Here is a 24,507-nt window from a genome sequence, read left to right as displayed (position 1 = left end):
TGACACACATGAACTATAGCTGTCTAGCTGTGAAAAAATGTCAAAATGCACTGAGATAAGAGGCAGCCTTCAAGGGCTTAGAAATTATCATATTAGCCTACCTAGGTTTAGCTTTCAACAAAGAACATCAAGAGTACAAACAAACTTGTTGATAAAAGTAATTTGGAAAGTTGTTTAAAATGACATGCCTTATCTGAATCATGAAAGTTTAATTTTGACTAGACTGTCCCTTTAAGTTTGCCTTTAGAGAATCCTGTGAAGGGCATTGTAGCACTGATGGACCTTTTTAGAGAATCTTGCATGAGTAAAGAGCTTCAGAGAACCAGGCACATTATCTCAATTTCAAACATTTTATTTTTTCATTTTATTATCTAATGTGCACTGAGAACTTTATTGCAATTGTTTGTAAAATGATTCCTGGTAAAATCAGGTTCCTGATGATACAAAATGCATTTCGGTGTTACCAACTGCTCTAGTTGTACACGCAACCTTCTGCTTGAAAATGAACGGAAAAGCTTTCTTAAAAGACTTCCTGAAGTTGGCTCCCATAAAAGCGTAAACAATAGGGTTAATGGAGGAGTTAGAATAGGACATGCAATGAGCAAAGATTTTGAGTTTGTAGGTTTCATAACTCTGTTGAAAACCAGAATCAAACGCTTGGGACAAAATGAACAGTTGAACAGGCCCCCAGCAGATGGTAAAGAGTAAGACTATAACTACGACCATCTTGGAAATCTTTGTTCTTGTGGCTTCCGTTCTTTCTGCCAATAGCTGAACCTGCAAGAAAAAGTAAATCATTCTCAGTGTAGACATAGGCATCTATTTATCAAACTGTCAACTTACTTGCATTCAACGGCACCAATACGCTCGCCTAAGATCGCCTAACATCGCTGCCGCGGACCTGAATACGTTCTCCAAAATTATCAAAAAAGCTGTCAAAAAGCCGCGCACCAAGTACGGTGCGATGAGCAGCGGACTGTTGTTAACTAACAGTCATCGATCTCGCTGCTCTTTGGCTTTTTCACAGCTTTATTGATACCCTGTCACTAAACACCCACACTATACTATACTGCCCCCCCTACACCGCCGCCACCTACATTATATTTATTAACCCCTAATCTGCCCCCCCTACACCGCCGCCACCTACATTATATTTATTAACCCCTAATCTGCCCCCCCCTACACTGCCACCACTATATTAAATTTATTAGCCCCTAAACCTAAGTCTAACCCTAACCTTAACACCCCCTAACTTAAATATAATTTAAATAAATCTAAATAAATATTCCTATCATTAAATAAATTATTCCTATTTAAAACTAAATACTTACCTATAAAATAAACCCTAAGATAGCTACAATATAACTAATAGTTACATTGTAGGCAGGGCCGCCACTAGAAATTTTGGGGCCCCTGACTCAACCATTGATCAGGGCCCCCCCCCCTTCCTTTGACATGTGCAATTTTTGACCAAGTGACTAAAACGTATATGCACTTTATTTTTAAGTGTCTATTTAAACTTTGAAATGTTGTAATGGTAGTGACATACACACACACACAGACACACTCATACACTGAAACACACAAACACACACACTTAAAGGAACATTAAACCCACATTTTTCTTTCATGATTCAGATAGAGAATACCATTTTAAACAACTTTCTAATTTACTTCTATTGTCTAATTTGCTTCAATCTCTTTATATTCTTTCCTGAAAAGCATATCTAGATAGGCTCAGTAGCTTCTGATTGGTGGCTGCACATAGATGCCTCATGTGATTGGCTCACCAATGTGCATTGCTATTTCTTTAACAAAGGATATCTAAATATTGCAGCAAATTAGATAATAGAAGTAAATTAGAAAGTTGTTTAAAATTGTATTTTCTATCTGAATCATGAAAGAAATTTTTTGGGTTTAATGGCCCTTTAAGGATTCACATATATACACTCCAGCAGACACGCAAAGAAACACACTCAGACACAGACACCCAAACAGACACTTAGCACTTGTTTACATTGACCTGACAAGTAATGAGGTAAACTACATTTTTGTAAAAAAAAAGATTTAGAAAACAAAATATGGAGTTCTGATTATCTTTTTGTAAAGGAAGATGACAACTAAATTATGACAACAGCATGCAGTGGCTGAAAGGAAGGGCCCTGAACTGCCTAAACAATTATTTAAAGGTTAAATGGTGGATTGGTTACTTCCGGAAAGGTCTTGTTAGTCTCAAAGTCTGTAGAAAGATGTGAATAATTAGTAGTAAGGTCAAAATGTCCTAAAAAGGAACAGACAATGGACACACACACACAAACTCAAACTTGCACATACACCCAAGGAAACACCAACAGAGACAGCCTCAGAAAACACACAAAGACATACACACACACACACACACACACACACACAGAGACACCCACAGAAAACACACAAAGACATACACACACAGAGAGACAACCACATAAAAAACACAGAAAGACATACATACACACACTCTCACTGAGACATCCACAGAAAACACACAAAGACATACACACACCCTCACAGAGACACCCACATAAAACACACACACTCACAGAGACATCCACAGAAAACACAGACATAAACACCCACCCTCACAGAGGCATCCAGAGAAAATACACAAAGACAAACATACACACACCCTCACAGAGACACCCACAGAAAAAGCTCAAAGACATATGCACACACCCTCACAGACATCCACAGAAAATGCACAAAGACATACACACCCACCCTCACAGAGAGACCCACAGATAAAAAATGCATACACACTCCTAGAGAAACAAACCAAAGTACAAAGACATAAACACAGACACCCACAGAAACACTCACAGGAGGAAACATTTATGCACCTTGCATCACCTACCTAAATCAACAGTGTGTGACATGCATGATAAAAAAAAATTAGAAATTAAGAGATCACTTTTTAAAGAATCATATTTGTAAATGTGCAAACAAAAATAATTCTGTGAATTCAAAATTGTACATTAATGAACTGGGTAGATGGCTAGATGAAGAAAAGTACCTTTAAAAGGTTGACATATGTTTGTTTTTTCCCTATTTTCCCCAACCAAGAGCACCACTTCAAATATAGTGTACAAATTTTCCCAGCTGTCAGCTGTACTTATGGATTTTGAAAATGCTGTACTCTATATTGTCTTGGTGGGACCATAAGCTGTGGTACTCATACCATTAGATCTGGTTAAATGCAGGATTTAGACTTGTTGGTATGTATTTCAAAATTAAGTCAGCTGTAGTGTAAACTCAACAGTTTTAAGTTAACCTGTCTCATTTCAAACACTGAGCAATCTTAGTCTGAGAGTATAAAAATGTATGCAGATGTAAAAATCTTAGATAAAATGCCTCCTTGCATCTGGAAAGTCCTTGCATAAAGGTGCAGTAAACTGGAATGTTATATATATATATATATATATATATAATGCATATCTGCCAAAAGGGCATCTACCATTTGTGTATTGAGGAGGAAACATTTCTGCATGGTTTTAAATATAGAATTTCTACAGCATTGTCAAATAATCATAAATACACTGCTGCTAAAAAAAAAATGTGTTTTTATGGACTCCTAGCCCCACCAAACAACTACTACCACACTGAAGTTACAATCCAAAATTGCACAAAGAAATAAAAAACATTTGCTAAGTAAGTCCTACCTCCTCTGCAAATGAAAGTGATCTGCCGTCTGACTCAGGTACACACTGTACAAAGTGCCAAGTCTGTCTCACACTGCGCATAGTGGTTTAGTGCACACTAAGAAATCCTCTCAAATGATAATACTTTACTCCTTGTAATAAGATTTCCCATGCTCAATTAGCACTCTGCTGTAGTACCCACTGGTGGCTGCCCAAATTTTAAAAAAAAAAAAAAAAATTTTTTTTTTTTTAGTTCTTGCCTCATGGGGCCCCCCTGGCTCATTGGGCCCCTGACAGGAGTCACCCCTGTCACCCCCTGATGGCGGCCCTGATTGTAGGTAGTTTAGGATTTATTTTTATTTTACAGGTGAGTTTGTATTTATTTTAACTAGGTACAATAGTTACTAAATAGTTATTAACTATTTACTAAGTACCTAGCTAAAATAAATACAAATTTACCTGTAAAATAAAACCTAACCTAAGCTACAATTACAACTAACACTGCACTATAATTAAATTAATTCCCTAAATTAACTACAATTAAATAAAATTAAATAAAAACATCTAAACTACAAAAAAAAACAAACACTAAATTACAGAAAATAATAAAATAACTACAAGATTTTTAAACTAATTACGCCTAATCTAATCCCCCTAACAAAATAAAAAAAGCCCCCCCAAAATAAAAAAAAGCCCTACCTTACACTAAATTACAAATAGCCCTTAAAAGGGCCTTTTGCGGGGCATTGCCCCAAAGTAATCAGCTCTTTTACCTGTAAAAAAAAGTACAAATCCCCCCCCAACATTAAAACCCACCACCTACATTATATTTATTAACCCCTAATCTGCCCCCCTACACCACTATCACTATATTAAATTTATTAACCCCTAAACCTAAGTCTAACCCTAACCTTAACACCCCCTAACTTAAATATAATTTAAATAAATCTAAATAAATATTCCTATCATTAAATAAATTATTCCTATTTAAAACTAAATACTTACCTATAAAAGAAACCCTAAGATAGCTACAATATAACTAATAGTTACATTGTAGCTAGTTTAGGATTTATTTTTATTTTACAGGCAAGTTTGTATTTATTTTAACTAGGTACAATAAATTACAAATAGCCCTTAAAAGGGCCTTTTGCGGGGCATTGCCCCAAAGTAATCAGCTCTTTTACCTGTAAAAAAAAGTACAAATCCGCCCCCAACATTAAAACCCACCACCCACACAACCAACCCTACTCTAAAACCCACCCAATACCCCCTTAAAAACCTAACACTAACCCCTTGAAGATCACCTTACCGTGAGAAGTATTCACCCAACCGGGCCGAAGTCCTCAACGAAACGTGGCGGGCGTCCTCCAGACGGACAGAAGTCTTCATCCAAGCCAGGCAGAAGAGGTCCTCCAGACGGGCAGAAGTCTTCATCCAGACGGCATCTTCTATCTTCATCCATCCGGTGCGAAGCGGCTCCATCTTCAAGACATCCGACGCGGAGCATCCTCATCATCCAGAGTCTTCTTGAACAATGACGGGTCCTTTAAGTGACGTCATCCAAGATAGAATTCTATCAGCCAATCGGAATTAAGGTAGGAAAATCCTATTGTTTGATGCAATCTGCCAATAGGATTGAGCTCGCATTCTATTGGCTGATTGGAACAGCCAATAGAATTCAAGCTCAATCCTATTGTCTCTGTGAACGCGGCTAAAGAATCTAGCCGAGGATTTGATGCTCATTGGCTGAAGACTTAGAGAAGAAGCCTCCTACGTAACAGTGGGGGGAGTTTGGCGGCCATATCTACCGCTGAAAACTAAATGTTCATTGAAGATTAGCCACCTAACGTTAGTGTTATTAAAGATGGGATACGGTGCAGGCTCATTTTTTGTTGTTGATCTAAGGTATGGGATAAAGTATTCATGGGTGTTGACTGTCCCTTTAATGATAGTAATATTTATTTAGATTTATTTAAATTATATTTAAGTTAGGGGGTGTTAGGGTTAGACTTAGGTTTAGGGGTTAATAAATGTAATATAGTGGCAGCGGTGTAGGGGGGGCAGATTAGGGGTTAATAAATATAATGTAGGTTGCGGCGGTGTAGGGAGGCAGATTAGGGGTTAATAAATATAATGTAGGTGGCGGGGGACTCCGGGAGCGGCGGTTTAGGGGTTAAACACTTTATTTAGTTGTGGCGGGGTCCGTGAGCGGCGGTTTAGGGGTCAATAAGTTTATTAGAGTGGCGGTGGGCTCCAGGAGCGGCGGTTTAGGGGTTAATAAGTATAATGTAGGTGGTGGCGGTGGCGGGGCGGCAGATTAGGGGTAAATAAGTATAATGTAGGTGGCGACAGATTATGGGTGTTTAGACTCGGGGTACATGTTAGGTGTAAACGTTCCCATAGCAATCAATGGGATATCGGGCAGCAGCGAACATGAGCTTTCGCTGCTTTCAGACTCCCATTGATTCCTATGGGCGGTGGATTGAAAACCAGGTACACTGGGCCGGAATAGTGCCGAGCGTACCTGGTAGACATTCGGAACATCTGTAATGACGTAAGCATCGATCTGTGTCGGACTGAGTCCGGCGGATCGTATGTTACGTCACAACATTTTACTTTTGCCAGTCTGTAGGGTTTGATAACTAAGGGGAATCAGGCTTGCCACAAATACGCTGCGAAATTCCAGCGTATTTGCGGTTGGCGGCTTGATAAATAGATGCCATAGAATTTATCTGCCCTTCATAACAGTGCGTTCTTAGGTCTATGCTCAATGCTATTTGAGTTTTTAACAAGTGATAGAAACTTCTTCAATAAGATGTAATTCTGGGCAACATATTCAATAAAAGGCAAATACCTCCAGCTTAAAGGGGCATTAAAGCAACTTGCATTTGATGCTTATAATGTGCATCAGAAATGAAGCACTTGACTGCAAATTATCTGCATAAATTTTAAATGGAATAAAGTATTTGCAACTTTATTTTTGTTAGTGAATTTAGCTTTGTTTTGCAATACAGAGACATACCCTGTTGTAAAATATGAGTATGTTTATCTTATCTCCTTACCATTGACCAAGGAATTATGTGGAAATGTATAATGATCTATTGCACTGATCAAAAATAGCTGTGAGGATTAGGGTTTGGAATTTAGAAAAAAGGTGATTTATATTATGGAAAATTTTATGGTTAAAGGGACAGTAAAATCAAAATTAAACTTTCAGGATTCAGATAGAGCATGCAATTGTAAATAGCTTTCCTTTTTACTGCTAATATCAAATTTGCTTCATTCTCTTGCTGGGTGGTGGCTGACAACATCTCGTGAGCCACTAACAAGAGTGTTCAGTCGCCAATCACTAGCTAGTTCCCACCTACTCCTGAGGCTACCTAGGTATGTTCTTCAACAAAAGATACCAGGGGAGTGAGGCAAATTTGTTAAGAGAAGTAAACTGGAAAGCTGCTTAACATTGAGTGTTATATTTCAATTATCAGAGTTACATTTTGACTTTACTGTCCCATTAATTACATTTTCATTTTAATATTCCTTTATTTTTTCACACATTAATACATTATTAATAAAGTTCTGAATAAATCCGAGATCCTGTATTCATAGTTTTAATTTCTTGGACATCTTAAAGGGACAGTAAAATCAAAATTAAATTACATTTAATTTTGTCTTTACTGACCCTTTAAGGACTCAATTACTAAACATATTTAAATTAAGATTAATATACAATTAAATGGGGCGTTTATATATTTCATAACTATCACAACAGAAAATATTTTATGAATAAGTGAGCCTGTATTAATTTGTTGTCATTAAAGGGACATGAAACCCAACATTTTTCTTTCATGATTCAGATAGAACATACAATTTTAAACAACTTTCCAATTTACTTCAATTATCTGATTTGCTTCACTCGATTGGTATACTTTGTTGAAAAACATATCTAGGAGCTTGGAGATTGCTGCTGATTGGTGGCTGAACTTGTATGTCTATTTTAATTGGCTTACAAATGTGTTCAGCTAGCTCCCACACATGCATTACTGTTTTTTCAATAAATAATACCAAGGGAATGAAGCAAAATTGATAACAGAAGGTTATTAAAAAGTTTTTTAAAAATGTAAAATCTATTAGATTCGTGAAAGAAAAATGTTGGGTTTCATGTCCCTTTAATGTGTAGATATCTGTCTTTCAACATAACATAAACTTACAGTACAATATCTTTAGACATAAAGTGAAACTGAGAAATACAAACCTGATAGTTGTTGTCAATAGGTTCAACAACCGGCCTGCTCATTCGTTTTAGCATGAATGCGTAACAGACACAAATTGTTATCAGCGGCAGAAGGTAGACGGCAAGGAATGTGTACAATATGAAAGCTTTCTGATGGATAATTGTAGGAAAGGCTTCTATACAGTATATCTGTGGTCCGTACCAATATCCGGTGCTGAGCTTTTGGTACATTGCAAATGGAATAGATAGTACCAAGGAACCTGTCAAATAGAAAGGAATCAATTGCATTTACCACTGTATAAAATCAAATCAAATATATTTGTAATGGGTTAAAACTGAGCAGTGAATTATGTGAAAAACTACTTAATATTACAATGTTAATAATTTTATAATTATTCTAATTCTTTCCCAAATGTATCCTAAAAGTGAGAATTGTATGACTGTGTGCACACAAAGGGTTAATTGAAGGGTATTTTCCTGATCATGAGAGTTGGCAATTCCTTTAAAGGGACATGAAACCCAATAATTTATTGCATGATTCAGACAGAGCATGCAACTTTAAACAAGTTTCCAATTTACTTCTCATTTGTTTTCTTCTTTTGGTATCCTTTGTTGAAGGGATAGCTAGGTAGGCACAGAAGTAGCAATGCACTACTGGGAGGTAGCTGGTGATTGATTACTTTACATATATGTGTCAGGTCATTGGCTCACCCAGTGTTTTCATTTAGCTCAGTGCATTGCTACACTTTCAACAAAGCATACCAAGAGAATGAAGCAAATTTGATAATAGAAGTAAATTGGAAAGTTGTTTAGAATTGTAATTTCTATCTAAACCATGAAAGAAACAACAATTGAGTTTTATGTCCCTTTAAAAGGCTTAAGTGCAAAAACAAGATACTCTAATGAATGATAATTTTATTATTGCACTATTGCTTGCATATAACAATGGGGTAGATTCAACACCATTAACTGATTTATCTACAAAATCCCCATAGACTTTAACAGTGATTTTCTGTAGAAAACCATTAGATAAATGTCTCTAAAGGATTGGAACCGACTCCTATGTGTCCAGCTAGATCCAGTAGTACATTGCTGCTAAACACATCTGGTGAGCCAATGACAAGAGGCATGTGTGTAGCCACCAATCACAAGCTAGTTCCTACCTTGCTATGCTTTTCAACAAAGGATAACAAGAGACTTAAGTACATTTTATAACAGAAGTAAATTGAAAAGTCTCCTTAAAGGGACACTGAACCCAATTTTTTTCTTTCGTAATTCAGATAGAGCATGCAATTTTAAGCAACTTTCTAATTTTCTCCTATTATCAAATTTTCTTCATTCTCTTTGTATCTTTATTTGAAATGCAAGAATGTAAGTTTAGATGCCGGCCCATTTTTGGTGAACACACTGTGTTGTTCTTGCTGATTGGTGGATAAATTCACCCACCAATAAACAATTGCTTTATATGGTTCCGAACCAAATTAAAAAAGCAAGAGAACGAAGAATAATTGATAGAAGTAAATTAGAAAGTTGCTTAAAATTGCGTGCTCTATCTGAATCACGAAATAAAAAAAAATGGGTTCAGTGTCCCTTTAAATGGCATGTTCTATATGAATCATGAAAGTTTGATTTTACTGTCTCTTCTGATACTATTTTGTAAGATCTATGAATGTGGCATGACTGCGGAAACAGGGTTTCTTTTCCCCCATCTCTATATTTTTGCCAATATTTTGTTGTAAGATAGTAATAAATGTAAATAATATTTCCTTGCTTCAGACCCTTAACAGAGTGAAATCTGAGACTACAAAAAAACAACTATACAATCCTTGGATTACTTTTAGCCTGATGAAACGGCCGTGCTTTGCTCAGTAGGAGGAGAAATGCTTTGCAAAGGGTATTTTTATACATTTTTATGAAGGTTTTACTTGATGCAATGTGCATGAATTACTTTGTTGTATTATAAAAGGTTTGTTTGCTGCTAGTATGAAGAGAGTTAATTGGACAACTATGAGGTGCCGGCGTGTCTATAGACACATTTAATTGGTGGTAGGAAAGAACATCTCAGGATACACTATATGGAGCTTTTGTTTTGCAGAATGATCCTGTTATTGAGGTCAGTGTGTGGTGGAATGAGCAGTGGAGCTGTGTGAGCAGGGGTTCATTCCAGAAGGAAATTGTATAGGGAGATATTTTTATTCACAAAAATGAATCTATTGTTCATGAATGGACATTAAAAAAATGTAGTGATTCTATATATTGCATATAGGGTGATGTTGTATACAGTTTACCCTATACAGGGCATTCTGTTCTTATATACACACACACACACATATATATATATATATATATATATATATATATATATATATATATATATATATATATATATATATATTCAGGTTGTAGTGATTATATATTCTCTTTCTGTCATGTCCCACCTCTGTGTGGTCCCCAAGAGAATGAAGCATTTTTGATTTTAAAAAAAGTACATTGCAAAGTTGTTTATAATTGTAATCTCTATATGAATCATAAATAAAATATTGTATTATATCTCTTTAACTGCACTGATATCTAAGGCTTCCTTTAAAGGGACAGTCTAGTCAAAATTAAACTTTCATGATTCAGATAGGGCATGTAATTTTAAACAACTTTCCAATTCACTTTTTTCATCAAATTTGCTTTATTCTCTTGATATTCTTAGTTGAAAGCTAACCTAGGTAGGCTCATATACTAATTTCTATGCCCTTGAAGGACGCCTCTTATCTCAATGAATTTGACAATTTTTTGCATCTAGGGTGTTAGTTCATGTGCGCCATCTAGATTACATTGTGCTCACGCCCGTGGAGTTACTTATGAGAGAGCACTGATTGGCTAAAATGCAAGTCTGTCAAAAGAACTGAAATAAGAGGGAAATCTGCTGAGGTTTAGATACAAGGTAATCACAGAGATAACAAGTATATATATATATATATATATATATATATATATATAAAAGTATATATTAAATATTACAGTGTTAGTTATGCAAAACTGGGGAATGGTAAATAAAGAGATTATCTATCTTTTTAAATAATAACAATTCTGGAGTAGATTGTTCCTTCAATGTTTTTATTATTAAACAAAGATGAAGCAGTAAACATATTTTTCCCTCGTCCCTACGTTATGATAGGCAAATATACAGTTTTTCAAAACAAGAGTCTTTGTCTACATAAAAACAGTGGATGTTAACCTTGCTGACAAACAAAGAGACTCACAGGAACCATATATGAATAATATGGACATATTAATGTTTTTATACCACCTATTAAACTATGTTGTTGACCTTGAAAATGTCTAAACACAAATCATGTTGTTAAACCATAAAAATGAAACATTATACATTAAATTAAATTAATAGCTACAGATTAATATATACACTATATACACAGTATATGAAAGTGTGTGTGTATATATATATATATATATATATATATATATATATATATATATATATATATATATATATATATATGTGTGTGTATGTAAATAAATAAATATATATAAACATATAAGTAACAAGTATCCCTGCTGGCTTTTCCTCAGAATTAGTCTGTATTGTTACCAAGGCACCAGAGGATTTTGAGTAATGTATGCAAATTAGATATACAATATCTCATGCTTTTTGCTTCTGGTACAGTGTTTAAACACAGCATCACATTATGGTGTTGATTCAGAAAAAATAGAACTACTTCCAGGCAGCTGTTTCAAATTTATTAGCTCTCATCCGCAGATGGTAGGTTTGATTTGCTCATTTACAGGACAAAAGCAATATTCATTTAAGTTATGGTAGAGATAAAAGCGTTATAATATAAAGTTACTTTATTTAGTTGCAATATTTACATATAAAGTAATGTAAAATATCTTGAAAAGGGCTACAGAAGGGAAAAAAAAACATTATTTAGTAACATTAACTAGCATAGCAATGTAAAAACCAACCACATAAATATATAATCATTAATATATTGTTCTTGTGATAAATTAAATCACGTGTAGTAAAAGCATGGAGAATTTATGCTACCCAAAACACCTGGACAGTAGCTTTTCAGATTGTGTAGTTATGATGCCCTGCCCCATATCATACACAATTCATTATTACCTATCCATATGCCTAGGCTAATTGCCATGGCCATACGAGGGGTTCGGTGACGCAGTGAATGCAGTGGATATACTGTTACATAGCAGCGGTCAACACTCATTGCCGTAAGAGTTATACATGTTGCTTGAGCAGTAACCTAAGAAAATAAAAATCCTTTTGTAAGAAAAAAACAAAAGCGATGTTCAGGTGATGCCTTTAATAGCTAACTAATAGTGGATACAATTGCAAGCTTTCAGGACACTGAGGTCCATTCGTCAGGCATTCTTAACCTAAAATATAAAACCAAGTTAATAGAAAAAAAAGTATCTTTGGTATGCTAGAAGTGTATCAGACAAAATTAATATTTAGAATGCCAGCTATACATAGGGTTGTTTTTCTTGGGAAAAAAATAAATACTGTTTATACTAATTAACATACATTTGCATAAAAAATGATTATACACCTATAACTCATTCAGAAATAACAAGTTTAGTTATAAATAGTAAAATAACTATGCAACATCATGACATTTAGCTGTAAAAATTGTAGAATTTCTAATTAAACTGAAAAAGCACATTGCAGGCATATCAAGGCTAACCCTGCTACATATGTATCCCTAAATTGCTGTCCCTTTAAATCTGTTAGGACTTATTTTATTGCTTTCTGTTGCATATTTTTATTGATAAGCAGAAGACAAGTGGCAGACACAATATTCCATGTCACAGAGATAAAGAATTAACTACAAAAGAAAAGCTCAGAAATCTCATGACAATATAATTAACAATTTCAGACTTATTTGATACAGTTCCATATACTGTGAACAGGGGACCATATCCTAGATCAGGCCTCCCTAACAGGCCAGATTTTCAGGATTACCTTGGCTAAGAGCAGGTAAAATAACCATGTTTATTAATCAGCTGATTATTTCACCTGTGCTCAAGTTCCAATATCCTCAAAATAAGGCTTCATAGGGAGGTCTGAAAACCATTGCCCTAGAGACACTTATACAGTGTCCAGGCTTACTTTAGTTGGTCATTTTTAAAATTAGATTGCAACAGAAGTGTCACCATAACATGGCCTTTATTTTTATATTTGTGTCTGAGATTGTACTAAAAGAGAATGAGAGGAGTGGAAAATTCAGATAAAATTTGAGTTGTAAACATGTGCATCATATTTAAATGGCCATAAATGTAAAAAGAAAACAGCTCTGTAATTTAGAGAACCTTAATGGTAATTAAACTGCATAAAATAAAAGGCTGAGGGTTTTCAATTATCATTCACACAAAAAGTATTCAGCTGATCAGCTGCTGATTGGCTGATACTACTGTATCCTACAAATGCAGTAAAAGTAAATAAAATAGCCTGCACTTGATACAAAGTGAAATTTCCTACTTGTATGTTTCTATAAAGGCTTTGTATGTTATTGTCAATATGCATTAGTTTATTCTCTAGCCAAATTAATATACTTGTAGAGACATTCACAATGGATTACAGAGTGAACAGGGGATTGTGGGAGGGCATGTAACAAGTAAAGTCAGGGACATAATTAGTTAGAAAGTTCAAATTTGTCTAGTCAATGAGAAAGCTGCACAGACATTATTTTGGTGAAAAAGCAGGATACAGTAATGGCTGAATGTGTATAAGTAAACAGAATTTAGTGGCAAGGCAGTGGACACAAAGTGTGCAGATACGGTTTCTCAACAGATTTATAGTGTGGGACTGATGGTCTAAAAGGGGAGACAATTAAAATTTTAGATTGAAGATAACAGGGAACTTGGTGATATAAGACAGTTTATATAATGGACACTATTTATTGCATATCTGCAGTCTTGGGTGGCACCCCAGGAATTTAATAGATACTGTACTCAATATATGTTCAGAGCAGCAGGTTGGCATTTGTATTGCATGAATTAATATAAAGTTAAAGCTGTTTAACATAGCTCTATCACTTGTTGTTATACTTATAAGCTAATAGTTACTTCCTTCTACTAATGCTGATAACGCTAATGGGAAGTACCTATTAACCATTGAGCATTATCAGGAGGGAAATGCACAAATGTGTACAGGTATGCCTCACTTTATAGCGCTTCATTAATATAACGCTAATATGGAGATGAAGTTTAACCTCCAAGGATTTTGAAACATTACTATACTCAATGTGAAATTGCGACAAAGGCGGCTTGAACCATTTTGTTATGCGCAGCTCAGTCTGTTTACAACACAAATGTTACTGCATTAATTGTCACTATTTTACAGAGACTGTACAGTTTGTATTGAATACTAATTGAATACTGTACTGTGCTAGTGTTAAACTAAACTATTGCACACCTAATATATGTTAGATCAAACATGTTTTAAACACATTGACTAGTAAAAAGAAAGCTAAAACAGCCCTGGTTTACTTTAAGTAAGTTTTCACTTTATAGCACGGCTCCAGGTCCTTACCCGCTGTATGAGCGAGGTAAACCTGTATTAGGAAGTACACAGTTTATACTGCTGCATTAATTTCAATTTAAAGTTAAACAGCTTCATAATTTTAATGCAAAATCAAATATGCAATATGTTTAGATGCTACTCTTTAATATTGATGCAGGGAATAATTTGAGAACAGTGTCCCATTATTAAGTGAGTTTATAGGGTTAAGTTGCACTTCCCAACAAGAATCTATAATATATTGTGTAATAGAGGTTTCAGCAACAGGGACTTAAGGGAGATTAATTATCTTGTAGAAACCAGCATCAGAAAAAATCTAAAGCTATCTGATCCTAAATTAAGCATGTTTAACACAAACCATTAATACTGAATAAATTGGTATTCCAAAACTAAATAAAATGGTATTGCCAGCCTTTCTAGGTAACCCTTAAAGTGATGGTAACATTTAACGTTTGTATTTACAATATTTGTAATCAGAAAGCAAAAGATCAAACATTAGGTGCAAAAATAAAGAGGCCCCTGTCTCAAGTCATTTTTTGGAGAAAGGTCACAGTGTCAGTCAGATGAGGTGGCAGATCATAGACCATGTGGGCCCTAATAGAAATGGTATGGATAGGGAACGTCTCCTGCAACAAAGGGAAATGTGGTGGATACATCAACTTGCCACATTACAACCTAAGGGTCTCAATAGAGACTATGATCTGTCCTGCTTTTTCTAAATATAACATTTTATTTCTAATATAATATTGGATAACAAGACTTTAGTTCATCATAATTCTGACACTCATTATGATCTAAAAAGTCCTTTAACTGTTATTAACTCTTAATATATCCCTAATTAGTTTAGAACTCCTGTAAGTAAGTGTACTGTTGTCTAGTATAGTTAGTACAATTTATAATCAAACTGCATCCACATTCTTCTATATTATTGTATATTGTGTATTGCTTTTAAATAGGTGGTCAGTACTCTATATGAAACATTAAATTACATAGACCCAGTGTAATAGTCACAGATGACCACTAGGGGGAGACATTTTCCCAATGTAGGTGCATTTTGGCGCCTTGTGAAGGGTATTTAAATGTTGGTGTGTTATTTAATAAAAATATAGCATGAGGAAGGGGCTGTGACCCCGAAACGTTGCTTAATAAATATTGCCTTTTTAACTTTTGGAGTGCTGGAGTTCCATTTTGTGTTTGCTGATTATTTATATTGTAGCTATCTTATGGTTTATTTTATAGGTAAGTATTTAGTTTTAAATAGGAATAATTTATTTAATTGTAGTTATTTTATTTAGATGTATTTAAATTATATTTAAATTAGGGGGGTGTTAGGGTTAGACTTAGGTTTAGGGGTTAATAACTTTATTATAGTGGCGGCGACGTTAATTTAATATAGTTGCGGCGACTTGAGGGGGGAGGATTAGGGGTTAATAAATATAATGTAGGGTTCGGCGATGTTAGGGGCAGCAGATTAGGGGTTAATTAGTATAATGTACGTGGCGGCGGAGTCCTGAGCGGCAGATTATGGGTTAATAATTATAATGTAGGTGTCGGCGATAGCGGGGGCGGCAGATTAGGGGTTAATAAGTGTAAGATTAGGGGTGTTTAGACTCGGGGTTCATGTTAGGGTGTTAGGTGCAGACATAAAATTAATTTCCCTATTGGAAACAATGGGGCTGCGTTAGGAGCTGAACGCTGCTTTTTTGCAGGTGTTAGTTTTTTTTCACCCAGCTCAGCCCCATTGTTTTCAATGGGGAAATCGTGCACAAGCACGTTTAGCCAGCTTACCGCTGACTTAAGCAATGCTGGTATCGAGGTGAGATGTGGAGCTAAATTTTGCTCAATGCTCACTTTTCTGAGGCTAACGCCGGCTTGCAGAAAACTCGTAATACCAGCGTTGGCTTAAGGGAGCGGTAAGAAAAAAAGGCTCGTTAGCATCGCACAGCCTTACCGACAAAACTCGTGATCTAGCCGTTATTTTTTTAAAATAATTACACTTTCATGTCTTGATATATTCCGCAGCTCCTCTGCCCGTAACAGATACTCTATTTCTTATTTCAGTGACAATTCAGACTGTAGCAAATCGTACGATGCCCCCTTTGACTTGCAGCAAGTAAATTGTGCCCCCTTTGGATGCCAAAGGGGGCACGATACAATTCGCTACAGCCTGAATAATCAATGTTACGTGCAGAGGAACGGCGGAATATATGAAGACATGAAAGTGTAATTATTAAAAAATTAAGGCCTAGATTTGGATTTTGGCGTTAGCCGTGAAAACCAGCTTTAGAGGCTCCTAACGCTGGTTTTAGGCTAACTCCGGTATTTGGAGTCACTCAAAAAAGGGTCTAACGCTCACTTTTCAGCCGCGACTTTTCCATACCGCAGATCCCCTTACGTAAATTGATCCGATCAGCCAATCAGATTGAGCTCGCATTCTATTGGCTGATCGGAACAGCCAATAGAATGCGAGCTCAATCTGATTGGCTGATCGAATCAGCCAATCGGATTGAACTTGATTCTGATTGGCTGATTCCATCAGCCAATCAGAATTTTCCTACCTTAATTCCGATTGGCTGATAGAATCCTATCAGCCAATCGGAATTCGAGGGACGCCATCTTGGATGACGTCCCTTAAAGGAACCTTCATTCGGCTAGTAGGCGTCGGGAGAAGAGGATGTTCCGCGTCGGATGGAAGATGATGGCTCCCGAAGAAAGAAGATTGAAGATGCCGTTGATAGAAGACTTCATCCGGATCATGGACCTCTTCAGCTCCCGCTTGGATGAAGACTTCATCCGGATCATGGACCTCTTCAGCTCCCGCTTGGATGAAGACTTCAGCCGGATCATGGACCTCTTCAGCCCCCCGCTTGGGCTTGGATCAGGACATCGGAGGAGCTCTTCAGGACGGATCGGTGAACCTGGTATGGTGAAGATAAGGTAGGAAGATCTTCAGGGGCTTAGTGTTAGGTTTATTTAAGGGGGGTTTGGGTTAGATTAGGGGTATGTGGGTGGTGGGTTGTAATGTTGGGGGGGGGTATTGTATGTTATTTTTACAGGCAAAAGAGCTGAATTTCTTGGGGCATGCCCCGCAAAGGGCCCTGTTCAGGGCTGGTAAGGTAATTGTAGCTATATTAGGATTTATTTTACAGGTAAGTATTTAGCTTTAAATAGGAATAATTTATTTAATAAGAGTTAATTAATTTCGTTAGATTAAAATTATATTTAACTTAGGGGGGTGAACTTCTTGGGGCATGCCTGTTCAGGGCTGGTAAGGTAAAAGAGCTTTGAACTTTAGTAATTTAGAATAGGGTAGGGCATTTTGTTATTTTGTGGGTCTTTGTTATTTTATTAGGGGGCTTAGAGTAGGTGTAATTAGTTTAAAATTGTTGTAATATTTTTCTTATGTTTGTAAATATTTTTTTATTTTTTGTAACTTAGTTCTTTTTTATTTTTTTACTTTAGTTAGTTTATTTCATTGTAGTTATTTGTAGATATTGTATTTAATTAATTTATTGATAGTGTAGTGTTAGGTTTAATTGTAGGTAATTGTAGGTATTTAATTTAATTAATTTAATGATAGTATAGTGTTAGGTTTAATTGTAACTTAGGTTAGGATTTATTTTACAGGTAATGTTGTAATTATTTTAACTAGGTAACTATTAAATAGTTCTTAACTATTTAATAGCTATTGTACCTGGTTAAAAGAAATACAAAGTTACCTGTAAAATAAATATTAATCCTAAAATAGCTACAATGTAATTATAATTTATATTGTAGCTATATTAGGATTTATTTTACAGGTAAGTATTTAGCTTTAAATAGGAATAATTTATTTAATAAGAGTTAATTTCGTTAGATTAAAATTATATTTAATTTAGGGGGGTGTTAGTGTTAGGGTTAGACTTAGCTTTAGGGGTTAATACATTTATTAGAATAGCGGTGAGCTCCGGTCGGCAGATTAGGGGTTAATAATTGAAGTTAGGTGTCTGCGATGTTAGGGAGGGCAGATTAGGGGTTAATACTATTTATTATAGGGTTAGTGAGGCGGATTAGGGGTTAATAACTTTATTATAGTAGCGGTGCGGTCCGCTCGGCAGATTAGGGGTTAATAAGTGTAGGCAGGTGGAGGCGACGTTGTGGGGAGCAGATTAGGGGTTAATAAATATAATATAGGGGTCGGCGGTGTTAGGGGCAGCAGATTAGGGGTACATAGGGATAATGTAAGTAGTGGCGGTTTACGGAGCGGCAGATTAGGGGTTAAAAATAATATGCAGGTGTCAGCGATAGCGGGGGCGGCAGATTAGGGGTTAATAAGTGTAAGGTTAGGGGTGTTTAGACTCGGGGTACATGTTAGGGTGTTAGGTGCAGACGTAGGAAGTGTTTACGCATAGCAAACAATGGGGCTGCGTTAAGAGCTGAACGCGGCTTTTTTGCAGGTTTTTTTTCAGCTCAAACAGCCCCATTGTTTCCTATGGGGGAATCGTGCACGAGCACGTTTTTGAGGCTGGCCGCGTCCGTAAGCAACTCTGGTATCGAGAGTTGAAGTTGCGTTAAAAATGCTCTACGCTCCTTTTTTGGAGCCTAACGCAGCCTTTATGTGGACTCTCAATACCAGAGTTATTTTTATGGTGCGGCCAGAAAAAAGCCGGCGTTAGCTACGCGGGTCCTTACCGACAAAACTCTAAATCTAGCCGTAAGAGTTTACAAAGCCTTTCATGAATTAAAGTTCCCCGTCAATTTAAGTCTTGTTTAACATTTTATAATTAATTTAAGTAAATTAAACAAAGAGATTACCCTGTAACAAAGTCATTTTGCTGTAGGGAATGCTTTTTCATGTTTTGCTTAAAGGGACAGTAAAGTCAAAATTGAAATTTAAGGGATAGGAAAGTCAAAATTATACTTGCATGATTCAGATAGAGCATGTAATTCTAAGACACTTTTAAATTCACTTCTATTTTCAAATGTGCTTCCTTCTCTTGGTATCCCTTGCTAAAAAAGAATACGCACATATCCACACTAGTCGGAGCTAGGTGCTGATTGGTGCCTGCACACATTTGTATCTTGTGATTGGCTAACTAGATGATTTAATCTAGCTGCTAGTAATGCAATGTTGTTCCTTCAGCAAATGATAACAAGATAACGAAACAAATTTTATAATAGAACTAAATTGGAAAGTTATTTAAAATTGTATGTTCAATCCAAATCATGAAAGAAAGTTTTGGGGTTTTCTGTCCCTTTAAATGGAATGGGTATTTTAAGCAACTTTTCAATTTACTCCTGTTATCAAATTTGCTTAGTTCTCTTGGCATCCTTTGTTAAAGAGTAATCCTAGGAGCTATGTTTGCTACAATGTTTATAGCAATGTTATACATAGTTGAAAACAGCTGCTATAGAATGCTACAGTCACTCTTTAACAGCAGAGTTTGCATCTATCCATAACATTGTTTTAAATCATTCCTGCAAACACTGTTGCCAGATGGCTAGAGACACGTGCACGCTCCTGAGCTCACCTAGGATTACTCATAAACAAAGGATACCAAGAGAACTAAGCAAAATTGATAATAGAAGTAAAATAGAAAGTTGTTTAAAATGTCACGCTATATCTGAATTGTGAATTACTGTCCCTTTAAACAAATCATTCATAGCACTATGTATTTTCACTTGCTTTAACGTTATATTGATGTTTAATTCAGTACATACCTGCTGGAGATAATTCACACACCTGCACATGAAATCGCCAAACACCCAGCTGGGCAGTGGATAGAGGCTGGCAGTAAAAGGCACACAGCACACCAGGAATGTAATATCCGTGATAGCTAGGTTAACTGTTGGAGAAAAGCAAAAAGAAAATGATATTAAAAAAAGTTGAAAAGTCAGTGACCTGAACTCATTTAAACTTGCTGGGGTTAAGAGCTACAACTGTGAGAAAAATTGGTTCTACAAAGTCTGTTATAGGATTCAGGAAAGGTAAATATAACATTGATTGCTTAGTACACTATAATACAAATAGAGATGTTTTTCTTCTTATTCACTCTAGAGCGGGTCAATGCCAGTATTTCTGATATCAGCTCTGACAACAAGGTTTTGGTTTTTGGATGGGAAGTGCGTTTTTTAAGTGATCACTATACAAAATAGATTAGAGGGCTAAAAGCCCACAGCCAAGAGTCAGCATTGTCACTAGAAAAGTTCCCCAAAAATGTATTTTTGACTGTTAAATTGTAATTGGGATTGAAACTGTTAATCCAACAGAAACTGACAAATACAATGGTTGTTTTATACCTTTTAAGGTTACATTAAATAATCAACCCCTTTTTGTACAGTGTATAAGTAATATAATCATTTACATGTATGAGATTAACCTATTGTAATGCAAATCCATCCTGATAACTGGTAAACAATACAAAATGCCATTTGTACATAGACATGATGGATACACTACACACATTTGCTCAATGATTATATTGACTGTTAATATTTTAATTGTATTTTTTTTATTTTAAATTAATGACTAAGAAAGCACTGTTTTCTAGTTTCCGAGATTTACACCTGGGGGTCGATCCGATAAAAATCGTCGCCCGCAAAAGTTGGCGACGCCAATATTTGCGCGGGTTTGGTATCCTATATACGGCGTAAGCTAGAAGTTACGCGCGTAGATTTCTGTCGTCGCCCGTAGTTTTTTGGCCCATAGACTGACATACAAAACACGTGCAATTTGCTATCCAATATACGGCGTAAGGACTTACGCGCGCAGATTTAACAAAATCTACTCCATTCTCAGCTCGCCACAAATTGAAGGCGCAGGAACCCTTGCACTGACTTAGAAACCAACGTAACTCTCTGAAGGCCTAACAAATGCATGCTTAACAATATACATAGCAGCAGCTTGTTCACAAATAGTTAACCTCTTAAAAGCATTTATTATTCCTGCCCCTGCAAGTGTGTCAAACAATCACAAACAGCACAACCTCTCACCTGCAGCCTTAAAACACCTGCAAATGCACACCCTCATTAGCCACCATGTTTCCCTTGCAGTATATTGCATTTAGAGTGAGACAGTGTCGTGGGGCACAAGGGGTGCTGGAACCCCTACAAGCCCCTGTTTTGGATGGTATCCCTGCTGCTGAGGTCCCTGGTCATGGTGCTGTAGCTGTCCCTGCTCCAGCTGCTGCTGCTGCCCTCCCTGCTCCTCCTGCTGTTGTCCCTGTTCCTGGTGCTCCCCATGCTGCTGTTGCTGCAGCTGCCCATAGGTCAGCAGGGCCTATAAGACGAAGGCATCAGCAGAGGGGAAGAGCACCAAGGGTACACAGGGTTAGGGTCACCCTGTTTGGGATGACAGAAGTGGAGGTCAGGGAAAAGTATCGCTTGACTTCTGCAAGCCTCATTAACCTATACGAGGTCTTGAAGGATGATATTGACCCTCAAGCGTATAGGAACCGAGCTCTGACTGGTATGCAGAAGCTGTTGTGTGTTGTACACTTCCTGGCAACCGGCTCATACCAGTCAACAGAGGGGCTTGTGTCTGGCCTAGTGCAGTCTACCTTCTCCAGGATTCTAGGGGAGGTTCTGACTGCTCTAGATAACCAGACACAACGATACAATCATTTCCCCCGTACCCCCCAGGAATGGAACCGTCTTAAACAAGGCTTCTATCAACTGGGGGGTATTCCCAATGTCATGGGGGCAATTGATTGCACACATGTGCGTATCGTGGCCCCACATGAGGAAACAATCCTCTATATTAACAGGAAAGGGTTTCACTCATTGAATTGCCAGATGGTCTGCGATACCAATCTGAAATTCTTACATGTGTATGCAGGCTTCCCGGGGAGTGCACATGATTCCTACATCCTGCGCCAGACCTCCTTATTCAATATGTTTGAAAATGGAACACTCTCGGGAGGATGGCTGCTTGGTGAGTACCTTCATTCTGTCTGTATATTTCTACTAAAGGGACACTAAACACAAATTTTAATCTCATGTTTCAGATAGAGAATACAATGTTAAACAGCATTACAATTCACTTCTATTATCTCATTGTATTTATTCTTAAGATATCTTATTTTTAAAAAATAGCAATTCACATATATGAGCCAATCATATGAGGCTTCTATGTGCAGCCACCAATCAGCAGCTATTGAGCATATCTAATATGCTTGTCATCAAAAGTTATCTATAGAATGGAGAAATTGATCTAATCTAAGTAAATTATAAAGCTGATAACAATTGCAGGTTCTTATTAAATGGACAGTCTAGTATAAATTGCACTTTCATTATTCAGATAGGACTTTTAATTTTAATAAACTCTCCAAATTACTTCCATTAACAAAATGTGCACAGTATTTGTATCTTTTATATTTTTGAGTCACCAGCTCCTACTGACCAAAAAGCAAAAAGAAAATGATATTAAAAAAAGTTGAAAAGTCAGTGACCTGAACTCATTTAAACTTGCTGGGGTTAAGAGCTACAACTGTGAGAAAAATTGGTTCTACAAAGTCTGTTATAGGATTCAGGAAAGGTAAATATAACATTGATTGCTTAGTACACTATAATACAAATAGAGATGTTTTTCTTCTTATTCACTCTAGAGCGGGTCAATGCCAGTATTTCTGATATCAGCTCTGACAACAAGGTTTTGGTTTTTGGATGGGAAGTGCGTTTTTTAAGTGATCACTATACAAAATAGATTAGAGGGCTAAAAGCCCACAGCCAAGAGTCAGCATTGTCACTAGAAAAGTTCCCCAAAAATGTATTTTTGACTGTTAAATTGTAATTGGGATTGAAACTGTTAATCCAACAGAAACTGACAAATACAATGGTTGTTTTATACCTTTTAAGGTTACATTAAATAATCAACCCCTTTTTGTACAGTGTATAAGTAATATAATCATTTACATGTATGAGATTAACCTATTGTAATGCAAATCCATCATGATAACTGGTAAACAATACAAAATGCCATTTGTACATAGACATGATGGATACACTACACACATTTGCTCAATGATTATATTGACTGTTAATATTTTAATTGTATTTTTTTTATTTTAAATTAATGACTAAGAAAGCACTGTTTTCTAGTTTCCGAGATTTACACCTGGGGGTCGATCCGATAAAAATCGTCGCCCGCAAAAGTTGGCGACGCCAATATTTGCGCGGGTTTGGTATCCTATATACGGCGTAAGCTAGAAGTTACGCGCGTAGATTTCTGTCGTCGCCCGTAGTTTTTTGGCCCATAGACTGACATACAAAACACGTGCAATTTGCTATCCAATATACGGCGTAAGGACTTACGCGCGCAGATTTAACAAAATCTACTCCATTCTCAGCTCGCCACAAATTGAAGGCGCAGGAACCCTTGCACTGACTTAGAAACCAACGTAACTCTCTGAAGGCCTAACAAATGCATGCTTAACAATATACATAGCAGCAGCTTGTTCACAAATAGTTAACCTCTTAAAAGCATTTATTATTCCTGCCCCTGCAAGTGTGTCAACCAATCACAAACAGCACAACCTCTCACCTGCAGCCTTAAAACACCTGCAAATGCACACCCTCATTAGCCACCATGTTTCCCTTGCAGTATATTGCATTTAGAGTGAGACAGTGTCGTGGGGCACAAGGGGTGCTGGAACCCCTACAAGCCCCTGTTTTGGATGGTATCCCTGCTGCTGAGGTCCCTGGTCATGGTGCTGTAGCTGTCCCTGCTCCAGCTGCTGCTGCTGCCCTCCCTGCTCCTCCTGCTGTTGTCCCTGTTCCTGGTGCTCCCCATGCTGCTGTTGCTGCAGCTGCCCATAGGTCAGCAGGGCCTATAAGACGAAGGCATCAGCAGAGGGGAAGAGCACCAAGGGTACACAGGGTTAGGGTCACCCTGTTTGGGATGACAGAAGTGGAGGTCAGGGAAAAGTATCGCTTGACTTCTGCAAGCCTCATTAACCTATATGAGGTCTTGAAGGATGATATTGACCCTCAAGCGTATAGGAACCGAGCTCTGACTGGTATGCAGAAGCTGTTGTGTGTTGTACACTTCCTGGCAACCGGCTCATACCAGTCAACAG

General features: G+C 36.8%; 1 protein-coding gene across 1 annotated transcript; it reads right to left on the bottom strand.

The window, feature by feature from the left end:
* Positions 1–331: 331 nt before the first annotated feature.
* Positions 332–20,277, bottom strand: LOC128644305 (G-protein coupled receptor 54-like; the record flags this gene model as incomplete). The annotated part of the gene is made up of 4 exons (XM_053696971.1): positions 332–777; positions 7,927–8,165; positions 12,041–12,176; positions 20,153–20,277. Coding segments are annotated over 4 exons (851 nt in total), but the record flags the coding sequence as incomplete, so codon positions are not given.
* Between the last annotated feature and the right edge of the window lie 4,230 nt (positions 20,278–24,507).

Source organism: Bombina bombina, unplaced genomic scaffold (genome assembly GCF_027579735.1).
Source record: "Bombina bombina isolate aBomBom1 unplaced genomic scaffold, aBomBom1.pri scaffold_1006, whole genome shotgun sequence".
NCBI classification, from domain to species: domain Eukaryota; kingdom Metazoa; phylum Chordata; class Amphibia; order Anura; family Bombinatoridae; genus Bombina; species Bombina bombina.
The sequence above is the reverse complement of the archived record's forward strand: the minus strand, read 5'-3'. Positions and strand labels throughout refer to the sequence as shown.